The 22,548-nt window shown below is 33.5% G+C and overlaps 4 protein-coding genes across 6 annotated transcripts; 3 read left to right on the forward strand and 1 right to left on the reverse strand.

The window, feature by feature from the left end:
- Positions 1–5,499: 5,499 nt before the first annotated feature.
- LOC144568496 (GDSL esterase/lipase At5g45910-like) lies at positions 5,500–7,939 on the forward strand. Its single transcript, XM_078318857.1, has 5 exons — positions 5,500–5,851; positions 6,042–6,257; positions 6,379–6,527; positions 7,182–7,455; positions 7,540–7,939. The coding sequence occupies exons 1-5, from the start codon at positions 5,605–5,607 to the stop codon at positions 7,767–7,769; spliced, it is 1,116 nt and encodes a 371-aa protein (XP_078174983.1). The 5' UTR covers positions 5,500–5,604; the 3' UTR covers positions 7,770–7,939.
- A 2,364-nt stretch (positions 7,940–10,303) lies between these two features.
- Positions 10,304–12,231, forward strand: LOC144568711 (GDSL esterase/lipase At1g28600-like). The gene is made up of 5 exons (XM_078319080.1): positions 10,304–10,623; positions 11,022–11,237; positions 11,347–11,495; positions 11,585–11,858; positions 11,943–12,231. Exons 1-5 carry the CDS (start codon positions 10,380–10,382, stop codon positions 12,158–12,160), a joined length of 1,101 nt encoding a protein of 366 aa, XP_078175206.1. The 5' UTR covers positions 10,304–10,379; the 3' UTR covers positions 12,161–12,231.
- A 3,126-nt stretch (positions 12,232–15,357) lies between these two features.
- On the forward strand, positions 15,358–17,554 carry LOC144568521 (GDSL esterase/lipase At5g45910-like). The gene is made up of 4 exons (XM_078318882.1): positions 15,358–15,656; positions 16,149–16,364; positions 16,466–16,617; positions 16,999–17,554. The coding sequence occupies exons 1-4, from the start codon at positions 15,410–15,412 to the stop codon at positions 17,551–17,553; spliced, it is 1,170 nt and encodes a 389-aa protein (XP_078175008.1). The 5' UTR covers positions 15,358–15,409; the 3' UTR covers position 17,554.
- Positions 17,555–18,798: 1,244 nt separating this feature from the next.
- Positions 18,799–22,345, reverse strand: LOC144568415 (protein trichome birefringence-like 38). 3 transcript variants are annotated; one of them, XM_078318760.1, is made up of 6 exons: positions 22,007–22,345; positions 21,733–21,904; positions 20,062–20,234; positions 19,816–19,971; positions 19,370–19,662; positions 18,799–18,921 (listed from the first exon to the last, which is right to left on the reverse strand). In XM_078318760.1, exons 1-6 carry the CDS (start codon positions 22,249–22,251, stop codon positions 18,824–18,826), a joined length of 1,137 nt encoding a protein of 378 aa, XP_078174886.1. In that variant the 5' UTR covers positions 22,252–22,345; the 3' UTR covers positions 18,799–18,823. The 3 variants fall into 3 exon arrangements, with proteins under 3 accessions (XP_078174886.1, XP_078174885.1, XP_078174887.1); XM_078318759.1 differs by having other exon boundaries at positions 18,799–18,917; positions 19,366–19,662; XM_078318761.1 differs by having other exon boundaries at positions 18,813–18,926.
- Positions 22,346–22,548: the final 203 nt, after the last annotated feature.

Consider the following 22,548-nt stretch of genomic DNA (forward strand, 5'->3'; position numbering starts at 1 on the left):
ACAAGCTCAAGATGATAACCAAAACAAAGTTGAAATGATATAATTTTTTACACGTGCATAGATATAATGATGTAGTTCATATCCAACGGTTTTATTTTGAATTTTAAGATTTGAATTTTGAGTTATTAAAGTTTTTAAAAGTGGAGGCATGATGGAGGCACAAAAAATGGAGGCATTTGAACCCTCCTCATTAAAAATTATATTGATAAAAATGGATCAAATTACCGTGATTTCTATTTCTATTCTTTTATTCTCATTAAATCCTCTAAACTACTCTAATATTCTAATCACAATCACTCTAATATCTTAATTCTCATCTCGCTCCGCGACCGAATACACTTGTTCGACTGTCGCAATGCTCTGGTGACAATCGGATTTGCTCACCATCGTGCTCAAATCGAAATGTTAATCACTCTAATACATTTATATCAATTTCGCTCCATAACCAGATCCGCTTCTTCGACTGTCGCCGCACTCTGACGACGGCCAGATCTACTCACTGTCGCGCTCTAATTGAGATGAGGACTCTACACTATGAACTCTGATGGTATCGCACTCTCCGCTCTGATCCCTCCCCTCTCCCTCATTGAGCAGGTGAGTTAATTGCGCTCTCAACGGAATTAGTCGTCGCGACAGGGTGAGATGGGACAGACACGGACAAGACCGTGCGCGCGGGAGAAAGAAGAAAAAAGAGAACCCTAGGGTCTCTCTTCACAGCGCAAAAGAAAGGGAGAGGAAGGGCCCAGGAGAAGTGAAATGGAGAGGGAGGAAAAGAAATAAAAATAAATAAAAAGGGAGTGCGTCAAGATTCGTGCATAATTTATATTTGGGCGGTTGGATGTTCTTGATTCCTTTAAAATTCACATCTTGATCTATAACCCCACTAATCACTTAATTAAATCACTAAATATTTAACTTAATTTCCTTATTATTATTTGTATTTTTATAATAGATTTCTCAAATTCCCAATATGCCAAATAAATTTGCATTTATAATTCGACTTATTCCTGGATCTAATAAGTCTTAATTTTTCTTCGTACTGTTCTCATGTTTTTCTAAAGCTAATAAGGTCTAACTTGGTTACTCCAATTTAGACTGACCAAAATTATTTGTTTGGTTGATGTTTAAAGTTACATCTCTATTGAGTTATTCCTTTTGATAAGAATTTGGTGGTTAAGGCATAATTTGATATTACAAATTATTTGTCTTACAAAATTTGTAATATCAATAATAAAATTATTATTTGTATTTTTTATTAAAATAAATTGTACAAGAAAATAAGTTATGTACAAATTATTCTATATCTTAGAGATGTACATTGCATTTAGCGAATATTTTTTAGTTCAACTTACCAATTTATTTTGTCAAAAATATGTTGGATTGTTCAACTTACCAGCTCGCATCAAACTCAGCCACAAATTTCGCTGCCTCATACTCGCCTCAGCCGCCCTCGCTCTTTCCGTCGATCTCCCTGTCCACCCGACGCTGGTGCCCCGGCTGCTGATTTTGAGCTGCCTCCTAAGCCATTTGAAGACTCCTCTCTATTCTTGGTAAGCACTTCATCTCCCTCATTCTCTCTGATTTTTTTAAACTTCTCTTAATTTAATTCTGTTATAATTCAATTAGCAATAGCTATTTTTTACATTGGGTTAAGTACCATCTTTCTACCCAATTAAACTTGTATCAAAATCAAATTGTTGTTGCTGAACTCATAGCCTTATTTTTTTTCCCTATGATTGATGTCACGTATGAAAGTCCTCTGAACGTTTACTGTTTTAGTTTATTTTATACACATCAATTAATTAGAACATTTTAGTAGTTCATGTTTGCTGGTACGAATGAGATCTGACAGAACACACAAACATAAAATTTAATTTAAGTAGTTCATTTTAGTATCATAACTTGTATAATAGGTATAATAAAGAAACTAACCAAAAAAAACTAAAGAATTATGTTGTGAACTATCTAACTACCAGAGGATCTGAATTCCAGAGCTTTGTGATAGGATCGCTAATTCAAAACACATATTTTTTATAATTTTGTTATGCACTTTGTATGAGAAAGTATTTTAAAGAATTTAATTATACTTTTTGAAAGTTAGAAAGGGTTAAAGAATTTCCTTTTCTAAGTCTGAACAAGGCATTCAGAAATTGCTTGTCGGATCTAACAGTGAATATCCAGCAATCTGATCAAGCAACTGTGTGGGAAATCATTCTCATAACCAGAAATTAAGCTGGATATTTTTAATCTAAAGAACTTCACCGAGCAACTGAGTGTGTGGGACTTGACCCGTTTCCATTTGGTCCATTTTTTCTACTTTTTAAAATTAGTCCAAATTGTTGACTTTCAAATTGTGTTTTGAATTATCAGGAAGACGCAATAATGAAGATTCCAGGCCTTGATTCTGACAAGAAGAAAGAAGAGAACAAGCTGAAAGAAAAAGGAAAAACATTGCTATTTTGATTTGATTTGATTTTTTTTTTGTTGAAATATTGATTACACAGTAATGTTGTGTTGTAATCTATGCACTGGATATATGTGAAATGCAAATTATTCAGATTAGCATATTTTACAAATTGCAGTTATGTATGGTATCCATCAAGCGGTACTGCTATGCTATCGCTTACAATATTCACCGAGTCCATACCCTCTAACCCGTTAGCAAAATCTAAACCACAACTTGACCTCTTGTTCAATCCTGTCAGCCAACAGGTACGCATGCAGGTACCGCTTGAAGCTTCTCTTAGTGAAAATTGTTGTTGTTGAGGCTTACGCTGGTGCCCCTTGTCAATTATCAAATTAATCAGAATGAGATCGTTGATCCGTCAGCTAATGTAAAAAGACAGCTCTTGCTAATTAAGGTATAACTAAATTAAATGAGTGAGTCTATGGTACTATGCATATTACGATTTGCTATCGTGCTACGGCTCTATATTCGAGTTTTCAAATCCTAAGGGTCGATCCGAACCGTTCATCTTGTTCTCCATATTAATATGTGTTTCGAGACCAAATTTTACATTTTTTGAAATTTGTTTACTATTTTTTTATATTTATTGAAAATCACTGTTTTTGGATGGTCCAGAATTTTCAGATCAAGTGATTTTCTAAATATTTAAAAAAATAGTAAAACTTTTTCAAAAAATGTAAAATTTGATTTTCAAACACATATTAATATGGAGAACAAGATGAACGGTTCGGATCGACAATGGAGAGAGAATGAGGGAGATGAAGTGCTTACCAACAATGGATTGTTGGGATTCTTGAAATGGCCAAGGAGGCGGCTGGTTTGTCAACAAATTAAATATAAACTATAAAGCGATAATTGATAATCCTTAATTTCAATTGTTTGAATAGTTCCAGTTGCCAAATGACCATTTTTTTTGTGATAATTAATTATTTACAAGTTGTCAATTTTGTTAAAGTTGACATTAGAGAAAAGGATGGGCTGGATGGCCCAATATATTAATTGGTTTAACTTTAATGGTTTCACATGCATGTTTATTAAAGTTACGTTCTATCTTCCCGGACCCGGAGAAAGTGGGGAGGGGACCCACTGCAATTAACTACCAAGAGGAACAAAAATTCAGGATTTTTTTTTTTTATCAAAACAAATAATTTGCATTATCAATTATTTATATGACAAATCAAATTATTAGAGTACACGCATAAAATATCATTCTTATTTTTATTTTTATATGAACTAATAAGTTCAAAAGTTGACTTCCATAAATTATTCCCCCATATTTCTTCTTAAAAAAATATCTATAAATTATTTATATTTGTGTATTTTTTTTTTTTAAGTTCTTGAAATCAATCAAATAATATCACATTGTCGTAATCTTAGATTACATGTGCACTGAAAAAATTATATAGATAGTATCTAATAGTTTTAATTTAATTAATATTTGAATTTTACATTTCAAGTCATGATGAATACACTTTTAGCCTTGACTTAGTTCCGTAATAAGACCAAAATCATTAACTAATGCTTTGGCAAAAACTTTTAAATTATGACCTCTCTTTCTAAAGTTTGAATTTTAAAGTTTATGTTTAGACACTTCAATAAATTTTGTTTCTCAAATACGAGTATTATTATTTCCTTAATTTATAAACAACGAATCAAAATTTTGCATATTCTACAATCCGAAAATATGAAAAGAAAATCAAATATATGCACATTGTTTTTCGTTGACCAACTTTGATAAAATAACATCCATCGCGAATTAACAATTTCAATTCTCCACACTTGTGACAACCTTGATGAACAGTGCCAACTCGACTTTTTAAGAGCAGTGCGGGTAAACGTTTAGCAAGTCAAAATAGGTGAAATATGGAGAAAATAAAACAGAAACACAGTTGGCTGTTGGCTGTTGGCTGCATTGTTTTTGGCACAGAAAAAAAAGATATAAAAGAGAAAATACCATGGGTACCAAGAATCCGAATAATTCATTTGGGAAGTTACAAGCAAATATTCAGCTAACTTATTAGTTTTACACGGTAACTACACGGAAAAGCATACTGACGATCCCACCATATTCTTTTCCAATATACGCCACGTGTCAAATGCGTATTGGTTTGTTAGCTTTCCAATCTCTACTAATTGTCAACTCCATGATCCCAAGATCGAGGCGCCACGTGGCTGGACTGGTCCCCATCAAAGATGGATGGATAACGGCTGGTTCTCCTAAGACGCGCTCAATGCGTGAATCGAGTCATTTTTTAACCCATAATTAAGGCCTCCATTTTTTTTAGACACTGATTACTGAACTATAGAGTTTCTAGTACACAAAATTCGGATTAAAAATTTCAGCGGAAAATCAGCGAAATTCCGTCAAAATTTAAAGAAAATAAAAAGGAGTAGATTGGCCCCGTAGGAGTGTAAATGTAGTGGATTCGGAGCGGATAATGCTAATATTATATCTATATTCGTTTTTCAATGAGCAGATATGAATACAGATAGTAAATGGATATCAAATTTAAAATCATACTTGCCTTAAATGGATACGGATACAGAGCCGATAATCAATGGATACATATTCAAATATGGATACATGACGAATAATTATCAGATAATTAAGTTATGTACTTTAAGATACAAAAAAATGATTTCTTGTTGTCTTGAAATAATGACAAAAACCAATTTAGTATAGACTAAAAACATACTAGCTACATTTACAGACTAAAATCTTGAAAAAAAAAGAATTGAGAATGAAGAAATTGAGGTAAAATAGAAAAAAATTGTGTTATTATAGCACTATTACTAGCAAAAGAAGAGATTAAATTAAAAATCATATCTTTTTTTTAGAGTTGCTATAATCTTTTTTTTTTCTTTTTCTTTTTCTTTTTGTTTTCTTTTTCTTTTTCGTTTTTTTCAAAAGAGTTGCTGTAAAATCTGAATTGAACCAAAATTGGTCAATTTAATATTTTCTTCTCCCAAAATTAAATTCGTTATAGCTAGCAGCCATGTGCCATGCATGCATACTATATTCCATTAATTTAAAGTCTCTTGCAATATAGTAATACACTAGCTCTAGTATATAATCCAAACTTGCTTGCTTTAGCAGCTACAAACTCGTTCCTTTATTTACCTCATCTCCTTCTTCTATGGAGATATTGCTACCCTGTTTTCTCCTTTTCCTTTCCTTGTTCAAGCAAGCATACTGTACTGAATGTTCACAGTACAATGCTATATTTAGTTTCGGTAACTCGTATGCCGACACAGGAAACTTCGTTAATTTAATGAAGGGAGTGCTTCCGTACGATAATTTTGAGCACTCCCCTTATGGAATGACCTACTTTGGCTACCCCACAGGTCGCGGTTCCGATGGTCGTCTTGTTATTGATTTCATTGGTATGTTCTTTTTGTGTCACAAGTGATCTCATTTTCAGAATCAGAGGAAACCAGAGCAGAGCAGAAATATAAATACTAAAATATCCTTCATCTTCTTGTCACACAAAAGATTAACGTTGGTATTTAAATGCGAAATTACGTTCCATTAGAATTGAAATAAGTTGGAATTTTTTTGTTTGAATTGTTTCAGCCCTGGATCTTGGCCTTCCTCTTGTACCAGCGTACTTCTCAAAAGGCAAGGATTTCAAACAGGGAGCAAACTTTGCCTCCATTGGTTCGACAGCACTTAAGCTGGACTATTTTCGTCAGCGTAACATTACTAATGTACCACCAGTGGACACTTCAAGTAGTGTTCAACTCGGGTGGTTCGATCAATTCAAGCCTTCAATATGCAACACAACTGAAGGTATATGTAATAAATTCAAACTATTATTATTCACTTAGTATTGCCTCCTACTGTTGGAGCCTTGTAATAACAGTGCTTTTGTTTTCTTCAACTTTGAATTACAAAAAAAAAAATCATACAGCATGCAAGGCTTACTTCAGCAAATCCCTTTTCATATTCGGAGAGTTTGGAGGAAACGATTACAATTTCGTATTGTCAGCTGGAAAATCCATAAGTGAAGTCAAGTCTTATGTGCCTGTCGTTATCGACACCATTAAAGGGGCAGCTGAGGTATACACAGCTTATTATATGTCCTTAATTAGAATTCAATTTGCCATCATGTAGAGGTTACTAGCTAGGAGTACAGGTGATCAAAAAGCTCTCTCCTTACGTCATATGAACAAATTGATGTAAACAGAGATTAAAAAGAATTACGTAGAGATAGGATTTGAAATTTTGAATTGACGAAATGCATGAATGCTTTCCTATCAACGTAATTGTATAGTGGTTTAGACTTTGAACGCTTCAAAGATAACTTGGTTTTCGATTGGAATTTTAGAAAAGAAGGTAGCTTCAAGATATTTTGGTCAAGAGGTGATGGTGGTTTTGTAAAGGACTGTTTGTCAGTTGTGTTTTTGCTATGAAATGGAAACTAAGAAGTTCTTTAATTTTCATGCCCCCTTTCTCAAAAATATCACAAAAAAATAACTCATGGGTTTAGTCAAGCTACAAATAATTGTATAAAATCATTAGAAGGGTTAAGTAACTAAGAAGGAAGATGCATGTATACCAAGCTACAACATGGATGATGCTATATATATATCTAATGAAATCACATCCAAACATCCAGTTGATCGTCCATATCTAGCTAGCACTATTATATTGGTTTCTTACAGACATATATTCACATTTTGAAAGCATTAACTATTTGCATATTGCTTGCAGTCATTGCTCAAACAAGGTGCCATGAACATTGTATTACCCGGAAACCTACCGACAGGATGCATTCCGATTATCTTGACAATATATGCAAGCCCAAACAAGACAGACTACGATCGTCTCGGATGCTTGAAACGTTTCAACTCCATTGGATTTTACCATAATGGCAAGCTAAAGGAAGCAGTTGTACAGCTCCAGCAAAAGTATCCGAAGGCCAAAATTAGCTATGCTGACTACTACGAACCACTCATCCATTTCTTGCAACGCCCAAAACATTTTGGTGAGTTATTCTTATGATCCAAATTATAATCTATGAATAATCTAATTCCTTTATTTGTCATGTTATTTAAATTGAATTTTTCAGGATTTACTAATGGAGCACCCCTAAGAATTTGCTGTGGAGGAGGGGGGCCATATAACTACAACCTCACTGCTACTTGCGGCCAACCCGGTGTACCGGCTTGCACGTACCCGTCTACATACATAAATTGGGATGGAATACATCTAACCGAGGCAGCATATAGAATTATAGCAACAGGTTGGCTGAAAGGTCCTTATGCTCATCCGCCAATTTTATCTGGTTATCACAAGTAATTACCCTGCTTCTTAGCTCTTGATATGGAATCAAAGTGTGGATGTTGTTCAAATATTGGTTCACTTGTAAGCCATGTCAACGACTGATATCGTTTACTTCTGTTTGGATTTCTGTAACTTTTTTTACCAGAATGTGAAACTAGCTAGTGTTTTGTTGTTTCGTGTTCGTTGGAATGGTGAATAAATCATAACAAATAAAAAAAAAAATGATAAATTTATGAAAGAGAAGATGAGATGTTTTTGAATTCAGCAAAAGAATTTAAAATTTTTGATAGTAAATTGAGGCTGTATTTGTTTTGATGAATGTATGAACAGTTTAATTACTTCAAAAGGATATATTACGGATAGTTAAAATGTTATTTGACACAAAAAATTTGTAACATGCTTGTAGATTTGCCAACAAATCGGATCTCTTTTTGTTCAAGCCTACTAAAAAATGCATATCAACCAATCATATTTTTCTCTTCTTCAATATTTTTTATTTATTGAAAGTCAATGACTGATCCCCAATTCCAAGGTACATAAGAAGAAGCTGCTTAAGACTTCACTGATGACGTAATCACCATAATTACTATATATATATATATAGATAGATAGATAGATATATAGAAGCTTCCCAGAGCGTGACTTCCCCAGTAATTTACTTTGCTCTGTTTTAATTTAGAACAATTGAAGAAGAGGGCATTATCGGTGGAGATGAAGCAGTCAATGGGGTTTATTAATCTAATCTAGGTCAATATTACGAGAATGTAGAATCCAATGAAATTTTCGTAAGGTTGATAATTAACTCCAACATGTTGAAGTTTGTTCTTTCTTTTATTAATTCTGATATGCATGCACGCTCATTTTCTGGAGATAATCAAAACATTTTTATTTTTATTTTCTGACAATGTAGCTCATGATGATGAGCTTAAGCTATAAATAAAAAAATAAAAAATAAAAAGTGCAGTAAGTAAAGTAAAACAGAAAGGGTCAAAAAAAAGAAAGAAAAAAGGAAAAATTGAAACAAAATTGCAGTGTACACCTCCTTGCTTGTAGTGATGCAATCTTATGCATTAATTTTTATCTGTGAATATTAGTGCTGGACCGCTATATGCTCCATCAAATCTTGCACTGTGGTTGTTGAATTCTGAATATTCTAGCTCACCGTTCCCTCCAAATTATAAACTGTGCTATAAGAAACAGGGATCTCTCATTTTTAGAGTACACAGTGCTTAATAATGCCCCCAGTGATATGGTTGTCCCGTGTGAAATCTGATTTTCAATTCTTGATACAATGCCCGAGTAAATGAGCAATCATTGAGTATATGTGCTACTGTTTCAAAGTCCACTTGACATAATAGATCAAATCCTGTTGTATCTGTTTGCAATTCGAGGTTCGTTCTTCATAGCAAAATATATATGCTTTTTTAACTGAAAAAACTCCAGTTGATCCCCATTTCCAACTAACACCATCTGCCCTGTCAGTTAACTGGGGCCTCACTTGTATATATTTTGTCTCGAAAAAAATACAAAATTATGTTTGTGTTTAAAATGATCATATAATTATGCTTTGAAATTTTGCCTCACACTATCATATTTTCTGGCTTCGTTCATGCGGCTGTATTCAACGAGATAATTAATACCCCTCGTGCCGGGTCTGGATCCCTAAAGTAACTCAATTTTTGGATTTTAGATCGAGATCGTCTGATTCGAATCCGTCGCTCAAGATTGCTTAGCAATTCGAATTCATATCTCGAGATGTGTGCACTCTACTTCGGATAGATTATCACAGATTCAAATCGGGCAGTCTTGCGATTGAAAACTTAAAGATTGAATTACTTCACTGGATCTGAACTCCCTCGTGCCTTGGTAAAATGTCAATAAAAAGCAATATCCTATATATCATACAAGAGAACAGCCAAAAATTCATTGCGAAAATAATAAAAATAATAAAATATTAATAGTAATAGTAATAATAATAATAATAACAAAATGTACATAAATGATGACTTAACAGAGTAAAAGAAGATGGATGAATACATGTCAAGAAATTATTTGTCTTGCTTTAATATATGTGCTATATAGCTATAATCATATAGCGGTTGCATATTTTAACAACTTGGCTATGGATGTGATTGCATGTCTGCGACAAAGAACTTAGAAAAAAAGGTTTGGAAATTGGAGAGTTACATTGTTTAATTCGATATCTTATTGCAACTATGATGTACTCAAATCAATATTGCATCTCTCTTTCTTTCTTTTCTGAGGAAATGGAATTTTTTTTTATATCTGTTTAATCTTAAAAATACATTGATTATGCTGATTTATCAGAACATATTTACATTAAAAAAAAAAACTGGTCCATGAAAGGAATTAAGGAAAATATAAAAGGGTATATTCCAACCTAGCGTTTGTGTGATTAGTTCATGCGACCCCTTCAATTGCTTTCAAGACGTAGAAGTTGTCATGTATATTATTTTTTTCCCATAATTCTGAAACCAATTATTCTTGACCTTGTATATATAACACTAAAATTGATTGCTTCAGACCTCATAATCTCACCAAAAAATAGAGAGGAAAGTTATAAAATAAGAAAGCTCTCACATTCCTCTCTTCTCCTCTAAAGCCATGGAGCTATTGCTTCCCTGTTTTCTCCTCTTCATCTCATTATTCACCAGTGCATACTGCGCTGATAAATCTTACAATGCTATATTTAGTTTTGGTGATTCTTATGCCGACACAGGAAACTTCATTGTTTTAGTAAGAGGAGCGATCCCATATGATGTGTTCGAGCACCCTCCTTATGGAATGACCTACTTCGGCAAGCCCACAGGCCGAGGTTGTGATGGCCGTCTTGTCCTTGATTTCATTGGTATATTTTGTAAACTTTTTTGTGCATATGGTTTTCCATTTTAAGAAAATAGAATGAATAAAGAGCAAACATCTTACTTGATTATTCATGAAAAGAACCTTAAATATCCATCATGATATTGCAAATTTGCAATACAATTTACAAAAGCTTCTCTCTAATTAGAGTCAGAACTTCTCAATTATTCCTGGCAAATTTTGTTGCTCGGCTAGAGAAATTCTATATAAATCAGGTGATATTTGTTGATTATAACTATATGCAACATATATATTTATAGCTTTTCGTTGCAATTGCTGTAAGTCTGTAACAGTACAATCAAATTAATTTTATCCCGAACCCCAATTTTCATTCAATATTAAACGTTACAAATGGTTAACGGAGATATTGTATTTCCACGCCAGCCCAGGATCTTGGTCTCCCTCTTGTACCACCGTTCGTTGCACAAGGCCAGAATTTCAGCACAGGTGTAAACTACGCAGTTATCGGGGCAACTGCACTGAACCTCAGTTACTTCCGTGAGCATAATATTACAAATGTACCGCCAACGGACACCTCAATTAGTTTTCAAATTGATTTGTTCTTGAGATTCAAGAATTCGACATGCAACACAACAAAATGTACGTATATTTAATTTATAGATCTTTTATACAACTTGCATTGGACCTTAATTTATATATAGTTTTTGCTTTGGCTGATATTACAACTGAAAGGAAAGAACATATGCAGCATGCCAGGATTACTTTGGAAAATCCCTCTTCATATTGGGAGAGTTTGGCGGCAACGACTATACCTTTGTATTGTCGGCCGGAAAATCCATAAATGAAGCCAAGTCCTACGTGCCTGTCGTTATCAACACCATTAAAAAGGCCGCTGAGGTAAGCAGCAATTTATGGAAATTCAATTAAGAAGCACAAAATTTTATGTAAGTTCTCAAATTTTAATTCTCTGTTACATTTGGTTGCAGACATTGCTGCAACAAGGAGCATTGAATCTAGTACTTCCTGGAAATTTACCAACAGGATGCATACCAATTATGTTAACCACCTATGCTAGCACGAACAAGTCAGACTACGATCATCTTGGATGCTTGAAGGAACTTAACACCCTTGGATTTTACCACAACACAAAGCTAAAAGAGTTGGTGGAACAGCTCAAAGTTGCTTACCCTCTGGCAAGGATCATCTATGCTGACTACTACGAGCCGATGATCCAATTCTTGCAAAATCCAGACAAATTTGGTGAGTTTTTGATATTGACCGCAATTCCAATTCCAATTTATAAATATTTATCTTATAGTTTGTGCTTCTTAATTGAATTTTCAGGATTTACTAATGAAGCACCACTTAAAATTTGCTGTGGTGGAGGGGGGCCATATAACTACAACTTCACGGCTACTTGCGGGCAACCTGGTGTACCAGCTTGCGCGAACCCGTCTACTTACATAAATTGGGATGGAATACATTTAACTGAGGCAGCTTACAGAATTATAGCAACAGGTTGGATGAAAGGTCCTTATGCTCATCCGCCAATTTTATCTTGATATTGAATCAAAGTGTGGATGTTGTTCAAATATTGGTTCACTTGTTAGCTATATATGTCAACGACTGCTATATATTACTTGTTTGAGTTTTAAGTGTTCGTGATTTGTTTGCAAATATTAATTATACTAAGAGGTCAGAGAATTGTTGTATTGCAAATATTAAATTGGGGGTTAATTTGGTCTGGCCAAAATTTTATGGATAGAACAATAATATATTTGACAGATGTACAGATCGATCTTATTACTGACTGATCTCATCTAAGCCGACTAAACAAAATTATCCAACAATAATTTGTTTCTCTGAAAATGAAATCTTAGTTCAATTAATTGTTATGCCTCTCTTATTTCAACAAGGCCTAACAGCCCAGTCCTCATGAGTTCATCTCAATTTTGGTTTGAAGAGAAGAAATGAAGAACCACGGCCCACGGGCCTTAAAGCAAAACATAGAAATCAAGCCCAATCAGGTACAAAATTTGTATAGTCCTCTTCAACCTATTTTATTACATAAAGATACAAAATTTGTATAGTCCTCTTCAACAAGGCCTATTTTAGTGAATATATAAGTTTAAAATTGTGATCTCATTTAAATTTTTAAAATTTTGATGTCTATCCATTTACTACTGTAGATCCATCTAAAATTTTAAAAACATAATTCCAACTTTAAAAATTAAAAGATGGGCAAGTGATCCGACGGAATCAAAATCAAAATTTTTGCATGGTCCAAGACTAAAATCTTCAAACTCTCAAATCACAACAATTACAGACCATTTTTTAGTAAACTGTAAACATAACAATAACTAGAGTTTATTCCTTTCAACATTTATACTTATAAGAAGTCTGTACAAATAAAAAAGGTGACACCATTAATCTTTTGTTCAATATTATTATGTTCATAAAAATAAAAAAATAAAAAAGATATCAAACTGCACAAAGCAAGAATTTTCATATTTTTATAAAGTGCAGTAATTTAAAAAATTTATTCTCCAACCTTAAAAGGGGGGAATTTGGCATAAATAATTACCTCAAGGTTGTCTATGTTCCCTAAATTATGTAGATGATGGCATGATTCATACCTCATTTACATTATTTTCATTTTTTTTTTATAAGTAAAGGTTGAAGGTCAATAGTTTGGTGGCTTGACCTCCAACCTTTATTCAAAATAAATTGAAAATTAATGTAACCAACACTAATTTAAATATAAGTTACTGTAACCAACACTAATTAATATATAAAATAAAATAGTTCTTAAATGACTACATACCATACATCACCTAGTTAAATTATAATTTTAAAATAAATTTAATGTTTTCTATAATTGTATTTTATAATATAATTTTTTGGAGTTATTTAAAATAATTTCTAATATAAGTCAGGTTCTGGAATTTATTGCATAGCATATAATAGTATCCGTAGTGAAAATATATATTAATTATGAGAATGAATTATACATATAAATTGTTCTTGGTTTTGGATAATCTAATTGTTAGAAAATTATAGTTGCTAGTAAAACTTTCACAGGACATCGATCCATAATAAAAAATATATATATTAGCACGTACTTCTTTATTTTACATATGTCATAGCGTTATACTAACTAATTTAAATACGGTTTATAATATTTAGCCAATTTAACAATTTTAAGTTTCAAACTACAAACTATTATAAGATAGAGTTGTGGTTTTTAATAGAGGAGAGTTAAAATGTCTCATATTTTTCATATTTTATTGTGTTTCACATTTTTTATTATTTTTTTAAATTTAAACATTCAATTAAATAAATCAACATAATTTTCATATTAAAATGTGCATGCAATCAATTTTTATATGTTTTGAAAAAAATTTACTATATTTGTAGATAGATACAAAATTATTATTCTCTGATAGTCTAGAAACAACGATTTTGTACCTATCTAAACAAAATAGTAAAAATCTCCCAAAAAGAAATCTAATTTGGTCTCTAAACATATTTTAATATGAAAAAACATATTTTAATATGAAAATCATGTTGATCGGTTCGGAATTCGAATTAATTGTTTGAACTTTCAAAAAGAAATAATGAATGGGGGACATTTAAACCTACTCTTGTAAGAATTTTCGTATCCTCTCCATTAACTCAAAAAAGAATCTTTTGAGTTAATGCATCTGAACTGTTCAATTTGTTATAAAATTTGTATGAACTAGATTCACACTCTGAATTATAAGTTATGGTCAGATTAGCTCTATTTAAAATCAAACGAATGAAATGCGTTAACTCAAAAATGCTCTTTTGAGTTAATGCAGACGATGCGGACTCCTCTTTTAAATATAAAAACAAACAACAAAATTTGTTTTATTAGCAGCTCATTACACATCCAACGAGTCAATGATGAATAAATTCGAAACCTAAATTTCGTAAATCTTCCTAACTTTAATTAAATATGAGCTAGATCATATTTTTCTTTTATAAAAAAATCCGTACAACTTTGTCACTGTTTAATAACCAACACCAAAATCTTATGGTTTGCATTGATGTAGTGGCACCGCACAATCCAAAAACCTAGGCACTTCTTCAATGAGTTGAAACTAATTTAGGCATGTTCGCTGTAAGAAAATAAAAATTCACTCACATAAACAGTAAAAATTAATTCAAAAATTTTGTAATCTCATTCTTATTCTCTTTTCCCTCCATCCGTCGAAACGGATTCATATCCTCTCAGGTATTGTATAGGATTACTCTCACTTTACGGTTTGAGATTAAATCTCAACCGGTTTGAGATTCGGGTTAGCAATAGAGAGCAGTATTATTGGGCTTTGAGATTTGTGTCATGTTAAAAAGTACGGTAGAGATCTACTAATTGTAAAAGATTCCCTTGTCAGGTATTGGAGAGGATGTGAATTCCCACCGAACAGGCCCTTAGTTGTCAAAATTTTCCGAGGCAAATCCCAAGTAGAAAAATATGTAGCGGTTAGTCAGTACGTTGTCATACAATGAAGCACATACTCGCTATAATTCATTAATGAACAACCTTTTGCACGCCTATGAAATCTTGAAGCTCCAGAAATGACTGATTAAAGCATTTTAAAATAAATTGACAAAATATATAAGAGGAAATAGTTAAGCTTGAAAAAAAAAAATTAACAGAAATGCCCTCAATGTATTGTTGAATAGTTAGGTGCATGATCTCAATAAATAGAAAATTACAATTTAAGGAACTCTGCTTCTCTTCTCTTCTCTTCTCTTCTCTTCTCTTCTCATTCTCTTCTGAAACCATGGGGCTATTGAGCATCTATTTTCTCCTCTTCATATCATTCTTCATCCATGCAAACTCTACTACATCTCCACAATACAATGCTATTTTTAGCTTTGGTGACTCTTATGCCGATACCGGAAACTTTGTCAAATTAGTCAAGGATTTTCTCCCTTCAGTCGTCTTCGACAATCCCCAGTATGGCATGACATACTTCGGTCGCCCTACTGGCCGAAGTTCTGACGGCCGTCTTGTTGTTGATTTTATCGGTAAGTCTAATTTTTGCAATGTGTTCTTTTAGTATTTTGATATATATTTGTTCAAGAGAATAAAGTAGCCAAAATAAAGCTATAAGAGTTATCTTGTATGTAAATTCCTTGTAACATCAATGTTTAAATGGAGAAGTTAAAAATGTGATGTTTCTAATGTGTGGTTTCAAGACTAAAATTGCTATATGAAAATGTGCAGAAATGTTTACAAAAAATTTCTGTCCCATTTTTGGGCTCTTTTCAATCTTCTTGTATTGAAGTTGTTATTTCTAAAATTGATTAGGTTTTAGATGCTATGATTTTGTAATTTGATGTCAATTTTAACATGAAAAAACACCTTTTCAAAAGATATGTTGTTCTTTTTTTTTCCCTCTGTAAAGTGTTCACTTAGAAGAAGAAAAACAGAGGACATATTTTCACTTATCAAGTTTTCAAATAAACCCCTTATAGTATGCTTTTCAAATTATTTTGTGGCTCTCCATTATGTGGCAGCTGAAGCTCTAGGTTTTCCTCACATACCACCTTACCTGTCGAAAGACGAGGACTTCACTAAGGGAGCGAATTTTGCCGTAATCGGTGCAACAGCACTCGACCTAGACTTCTTCCATAACAATAACATTACCAGCATTCCACCGATAAACAGTTCCATGAATGTTCAAGTCGGATGGTTCCAAGAACTGAAGTCTTCTTACTGCAACACAACAGAATGTTTGTACATTTAATCTAGTTTCAATTTAATCTACGATATATTAATTTTAACAAACAAAAGAAATTAATGTATGTATGTATGTATGTATGTATGTATGCAGCATGCAGGGAGTATTTGAGCAAATCCCTCTTCTTATTTGGAGAATTTGGAGGGAACGACTATAACTTCCTGTTATTGGCAGGAAAAACCATAGACCAAATCAAGTACTCCTACGTGCCAACCGTTATTGATACCATTAAACTGGCAGCTGAGGTATTTAATTAATTAATTAATTAACCAACAATTAGTGCAAATCATGTAGGGTTTGGCATTAATTATTAGTATTTGTTCATATTAACAAAATTGCAACGTAATTGCATGTCCCCTTGTAGCAAAACCGTCAATTTTTGTATTCCTTAATTTGTTTCTCACTTGTATATTTTACCATTTAATTTGTTTGAAAATTCAATTGGGCCAGTGGTCCTAGCCCATAACAGCTCTCCTGACTCCTGGCCTTTTTAATTTTTAATTAGTAAAAATGCCAACCTAATGTGCACGTACCTCTTTATATTATACATTTATACTTATACAACAACATATTTATTACATAAAAGGGCTAAAACTGTCAATTAAAATGAATGATTGGTTTTGCAGTCACTGCTGAAACAGGGCGTAATGCATATGGTACTGCCCGGAAACATACCGACAGGATGCGTGCCAATAGTGTTGACGATGTACGGAAGCACAAACAAGAAAGACTATGATCATCTCGGATGCCTCAAGGAGTACAACACAATTGGAATTACTCACAACACATTGCTTCGCGAGGTAGTCAGGCAGCTGCAGGACAAGTTTCCTGAGGCAAGGATCAGCTACGGAGACTACTACAAACCCGTCATTCAATTGTTGCAGAAAAACGAGCGGCGGTTGAATGAATACCCATTGAATATGGAAACAGAATGTCCAGGAGCAGGAGCAGGAGCAGGAGCAGGAGGAGCAACAATTGAAGCGCCTCTTAGAGTTTGCTGTGGAGGAGGGGGTCCATATAACTTCAACCTTAGTCTTGTTTGTGGACAACCCGGTTCAATAGCATGTGACAATCCATTTACTTCTATAAATTGGGATGGAATCCACCTCACAGAGGCTGCTTATAATTATATAGCCATTCACTGGCTAAAAGGTCACTCCACCATATTCACATCCATCTAATTATAATTAATTAATTAATTAATTAATTATATATCAATGTACCAAGATTGGTTTAAGTGAAATTTGCTACACTGGTGGACCACATACACCAATGTAATAAAATCACACAAAAAATGCTTGATTAATCATTCATTTTATATGGAAAGTTAATTACTCACGAACAAAAAGCATATGTGTGTGATATTGTTGAGTGTTCTTTTACGATCATAAAATGTCATTAGATGATTTTCATATTTATTATTTTATTATAGATTACAGAATAAAAAGAGGTCACAATAATACGACTTAGATTGTTATGATATTTATATGAAATTATCGAATCTTAGTTTCGTTACAAAAATTAGATAATGGAAGAAACTGATGATGAAAATTAAAAATGTTTACAAATGTTTTAGAAATCATGCAACAAAATTAATTTTAATCAAGTATATAACATTTGAACAAATTTAAAATTATTTCTTAATTTGATCACATTTGAAATGAAAATTTTAGATTGAGCTAATGGGTCGCCATATACACTAATTTACAAGCCAGTGTTGGCATAAAACTTAAAGATTGGGTGCAGCAATTCGCCATATATCAAGTATTAATAGAGAATTTATTCAAAGAATCCACACAATTAATGGTCGACCTTCGTTCGTTGGGTGCAGCAATCGGGGTTTTTTAGTTTAATTTTTTTCAGAAAATGGTACATTTAAATATTTCGGAAATTACACATTTCTACTGAAATCACATGTTATTCTGACAGTGATAGTTCTAAATTATTGGCACAAGTTTTCTAAGGCAGAAATTCTCCAAACAGAGAGCCAAATTGGCTATATTTGCACATGGTTTCTTATATTATATTATATTATATTATATTATCCACAAAATTAACAAATTATTTATGATATGCTAGGGTCTTATTAATTCATAATATTATATATAGCTGACAAATGTTCCCTCCGTTGATTTTAAAACTTAACCTTAATTTCCTCTGTTTCTCAAAATACAAGATACTCTTTAAATATGTTCTAATGAAAATATAATCTACAACCGTTTATTAGATCTGAATTTTACAAATATTAAATTTCCAATTTATTCTGTTGTTCTTTTACAAATATTATCACATACATGTTTACTATTAAATTTACAAATATGTATTTTTTTTTCCACTAAAAGAAAATATACATATAAATTATGATGTTGGAAAGTAAGATTCTATCAAACAAACCTTTTTTTTTTCCTATATATCTTCTTTATCTATATATGTCCCTTAGAAGGCATGGAATTAGCAATCTAGAAGCAACAGGGACATTGCAAAGATTAGCATTGCTGTTGTAATTGGTGTCACTGGATTTGCTATTTCATTGCCTCCCCTGCTGCTTCCTACACTATTAATACATTCTTTAACCATGCATTTCAACTATAATTTTATTTATAATTAAAAAAATTGTTTTATATTCCAGAGTATTCAATCCTAACTCACAACATCACTTGTCAATAGAATAGGGACACCAAAACTAATCTGATAAAACAAGACCAATATTTTTTTTCTTGAGTAAAAATACAATGGAATTAAGTTTTAGTGAAAGCTATACATGAATATTTCATCCTTTGGATGAATTTCTCTCTGACAAAATTGTCACAACCATCAAATACCTGGCATCTCTTTATGCTCTTTTTTTTTTTCTTTTTTGAGAAGATCTTGATGCTCTCTTGTTTATTGATTGTGTATATATTCCGACCAAAATAATGAAAAACAACTGCAATGAATGATGAATAACCTTTCCTATAATAAATAATAGTGGTTGTGTGAAATTTCCTTCTCACTTGCCTTGAAGCATAGAAGCATAGAGCAACTGGTTCCATGTGTCAGGGACACCGGCAAGGCACCAGTGAGTGCAGTCGTCGTCAAATTTTGCCCCGCTATATTTGGAGGGATGCCCGTCTTTTCTTAGCTGGGACAGGAATGTTATATCTAGCAAATAAACTGGTTTAGACATGCTACTCAACGTGCTTTTCACAACAGCCTCTTGTGGCGGAGGACCCGCAGGGTATGTGGATGTGTTAAGTGGTTGTGTTTCTCCCATACATGTGCTTGTGATCGGAGCTCCCCATTCTTTGCCACTGAATAAAAACGAATACAACTTATAAATCATGTTGAGACTTGAGATATATAGATGGTGTTGATCTCAAATGAACAAATCAAATAATCAATAATAGGGTTTAGGGTTTGGTATTTATCTGGAGCCGGCCCAATGGGCTTGGTTTGACACTTACTGATAGTGAACTGGAGAGACACCCTGATAGTAAACTTTTGTAGTCGAAGGAACACTTGAATCAACCCATTTAGCCCATGTCTGCAATCCCCTTGTAAAAGCAACCGTCCGATCCATGTCCTTTAGAAACTTTTGTCCATCTTGAATGTAATCCCACCTACATGTAAAACCACTTGCATGCTATCACTCCAAGTAACTTCAAAATCAAAACAGCATTTTTAACAAAATAAAGAACACAAGTTCTTACGGTTGCGCTGATCCCGCTCGAGGCCACCAATGCCCTGTGTTGAAGATTAAGATGTCAGCGTTCCATGAGTGACCGGCTTGGATCGAGTCGAGCTTTAGAATTCGCCCCATCGGTGCACTGACGAGGTCAACCAAATAATGCGAGAGGTAATACATCAAGCTCACATTGTACTCCTGCAACGTGTATTTTTCCTTTTGGTGAGGACTGAAGATGCTTCTTTTATGATAATTTGGGGACCAATTTACAGCTTGAATCAACTTCAACTAACGGACATGATTTGATTGACATGTAATTATGTAACATGCTCTTAATTAATGGGTAGGAGCTACAACCCTGTTGGTTAATGATTACCTTTTGACTTTTGCAAAGCTCTTTATATGAAGATTACTTTTCCAATTATTAAATAGGATCTAGCTACAGCTCTGTTGCTACATCTAATTATCAAATCTGGGATTGTCGAATGGTGTATTTATTTGGAGCATCAAATTGGGATAGAGTTCAATTCGAATCCGTATCACCCCAGTTACCTGAGGTGCAAGCAATAAATCTGAACTGTTCTTTACATGTGGCACGAATCTCAAAGAAGACCTCCTACAGTCCAACCGGTTCCGGATTGAGTTTGGCCCAACTGGAATTAATCTGAACCGTTCGTTCTTTTAAATTGCACCTCAGGTACCTGGACGGATATGCACTCCCCAGGTACTGCTTGAACCTGGCCGAAACGGACGGTCCATATTTACTCTCAATTCAGAATTTTAAATTGGCACGAATTTCAAAGCACAACTAATACTTCCCTCCTCCCTAGTTTAGTACGCTAATTCAAATTCATAGTATAATTAATGGTGAGAAAGGCGAAAAGGTGTTCAGCTGAGACGACAGACTACACACAGCTAGCCTGGCAATACAGATTCTTCGACACGGTTTCTTATACGCTCTACCATGTGGCATAAATCTAACAAATGGAATGGAACCGAAGGGTTTATTGACTTTATTATTGTTACCGAACCCACAGAACATACTACACTCTGTACTGACAACATAAGATCTGATGCTCAAACAGTATAGAAAACTAATGGGCTGTAATTGAAGAAAATAGAAAGAAAGAAAGGTGAAAAAGGGTCAAAGATGGTCTTATGCATCCTCACATGCTGCATGCACAACTCACATGCGGAGATGCCTTCTTTCTGACCTCATTGTTTGTTTGGTGCTTATATCTCCCTCTCACACAGTCTCACGTGCATTCCCTCTCATTTGTACCCAATTTCATTATTCATTTCTTAGCGTGTGTGCGGTGTGTGACCACTGCTTGGGTAGGAAAATCTTTGACCTTTTTCAAGGTTTTCTCTTCAATTATATTTATGTTTCAAAGTGTCATGTGTTGTTGGTTTTACTAATGTGGTATGTTCGCTTATACACCTGTATGATGTTATGTATCTCCATTAAATTATCAATATTATATATCTTAAGCATAATGCATGCCAAGATATTCAATTCATTCATAATTAAAAAAATAACAGTACAACTTCATCGATCTCTCTCTCACCTCTTAAATGCTACTTTTCTGTTTTCCAGAAGAAAGAACAGACACTGTCGGCAGATATGTCCTTGACAAATGTTTTCCCAAATTGTAACATAAAATTTGAATAGCAAAAAAGAGGAGCAAATTCATACCTCAAATCTGACTATAGTAAGCAAATCGGTTTGAGTCCTAGTTGTTCTCGCTTTCGGCACAGCCGCATTGATCATGCAGAGCAGCGACTCGTACTGATTCAAGCTCAGTGAATCCCCTACAAACATCACTTTCTTCCCATTCCATTTCTTCAATAGATCCACACCATCAAAGCTTCATACAACAACAACAAATAAATAACATCTAAAATTAGAAAATTATGAAAAAGATTATGAAACATTGTAACTTGATGTGTTAGTATATATATATACTAACCTTGGTACCTCACATCCACTTGGCTTCCATTGGTATTTTTGATACAATTTGTCGGGTCGGCCATACTTGATACATTCGAACTCTGGGCGAATGAATGGGCAGGTATTTGAATCGTAAAGCAGGTACGACTGATTAATTACCCAATTTCCAGTATACAAGTTGCAACCAGCAGTTGCATCTGCGCTTACACTGAAAACAGAGTATGAGAAGAAAAGGAGAAGCAGAGACTCAAAACCAATGCCCATCTTGGTTTTGAGTCTCTTATCTTCTGATTAGTTTCTGAGTCTCTGTTATCCTCTGAATTGCCTCATATAGGCAAGAGGAGGTGTTATAATTAGAGAGTTCCGAAAGCGATGCGTTTGTTGATTATATTTTGTGTAAATTTGGGTTCTTTTCAATGGGGGAGAATGGAAACAGAAAGACAGAAAAAGGGTTGTTACAATACTTGGCATTAGGAATTAGATACGGTACAATGACGGCTGTTAATGCTATTTATTGAAGGAGAGAGGAGAGAGGAGAGAGAAAGAAACTGTAAAAATGTG

Source organism: Carex rostrata, chromosome 17, assembly GCF_964058835.1.
Source record: "Carex rostrata chromosome 17, lpCarRost1.2, whole genome shotgun sequence".
NCBI classification, from domain to species: Eukaryota; Viridiplantae; Streptophyta; class Magnoliopsida; order Poales; family Cyperaceae; genus Carex; species Carex rostrata.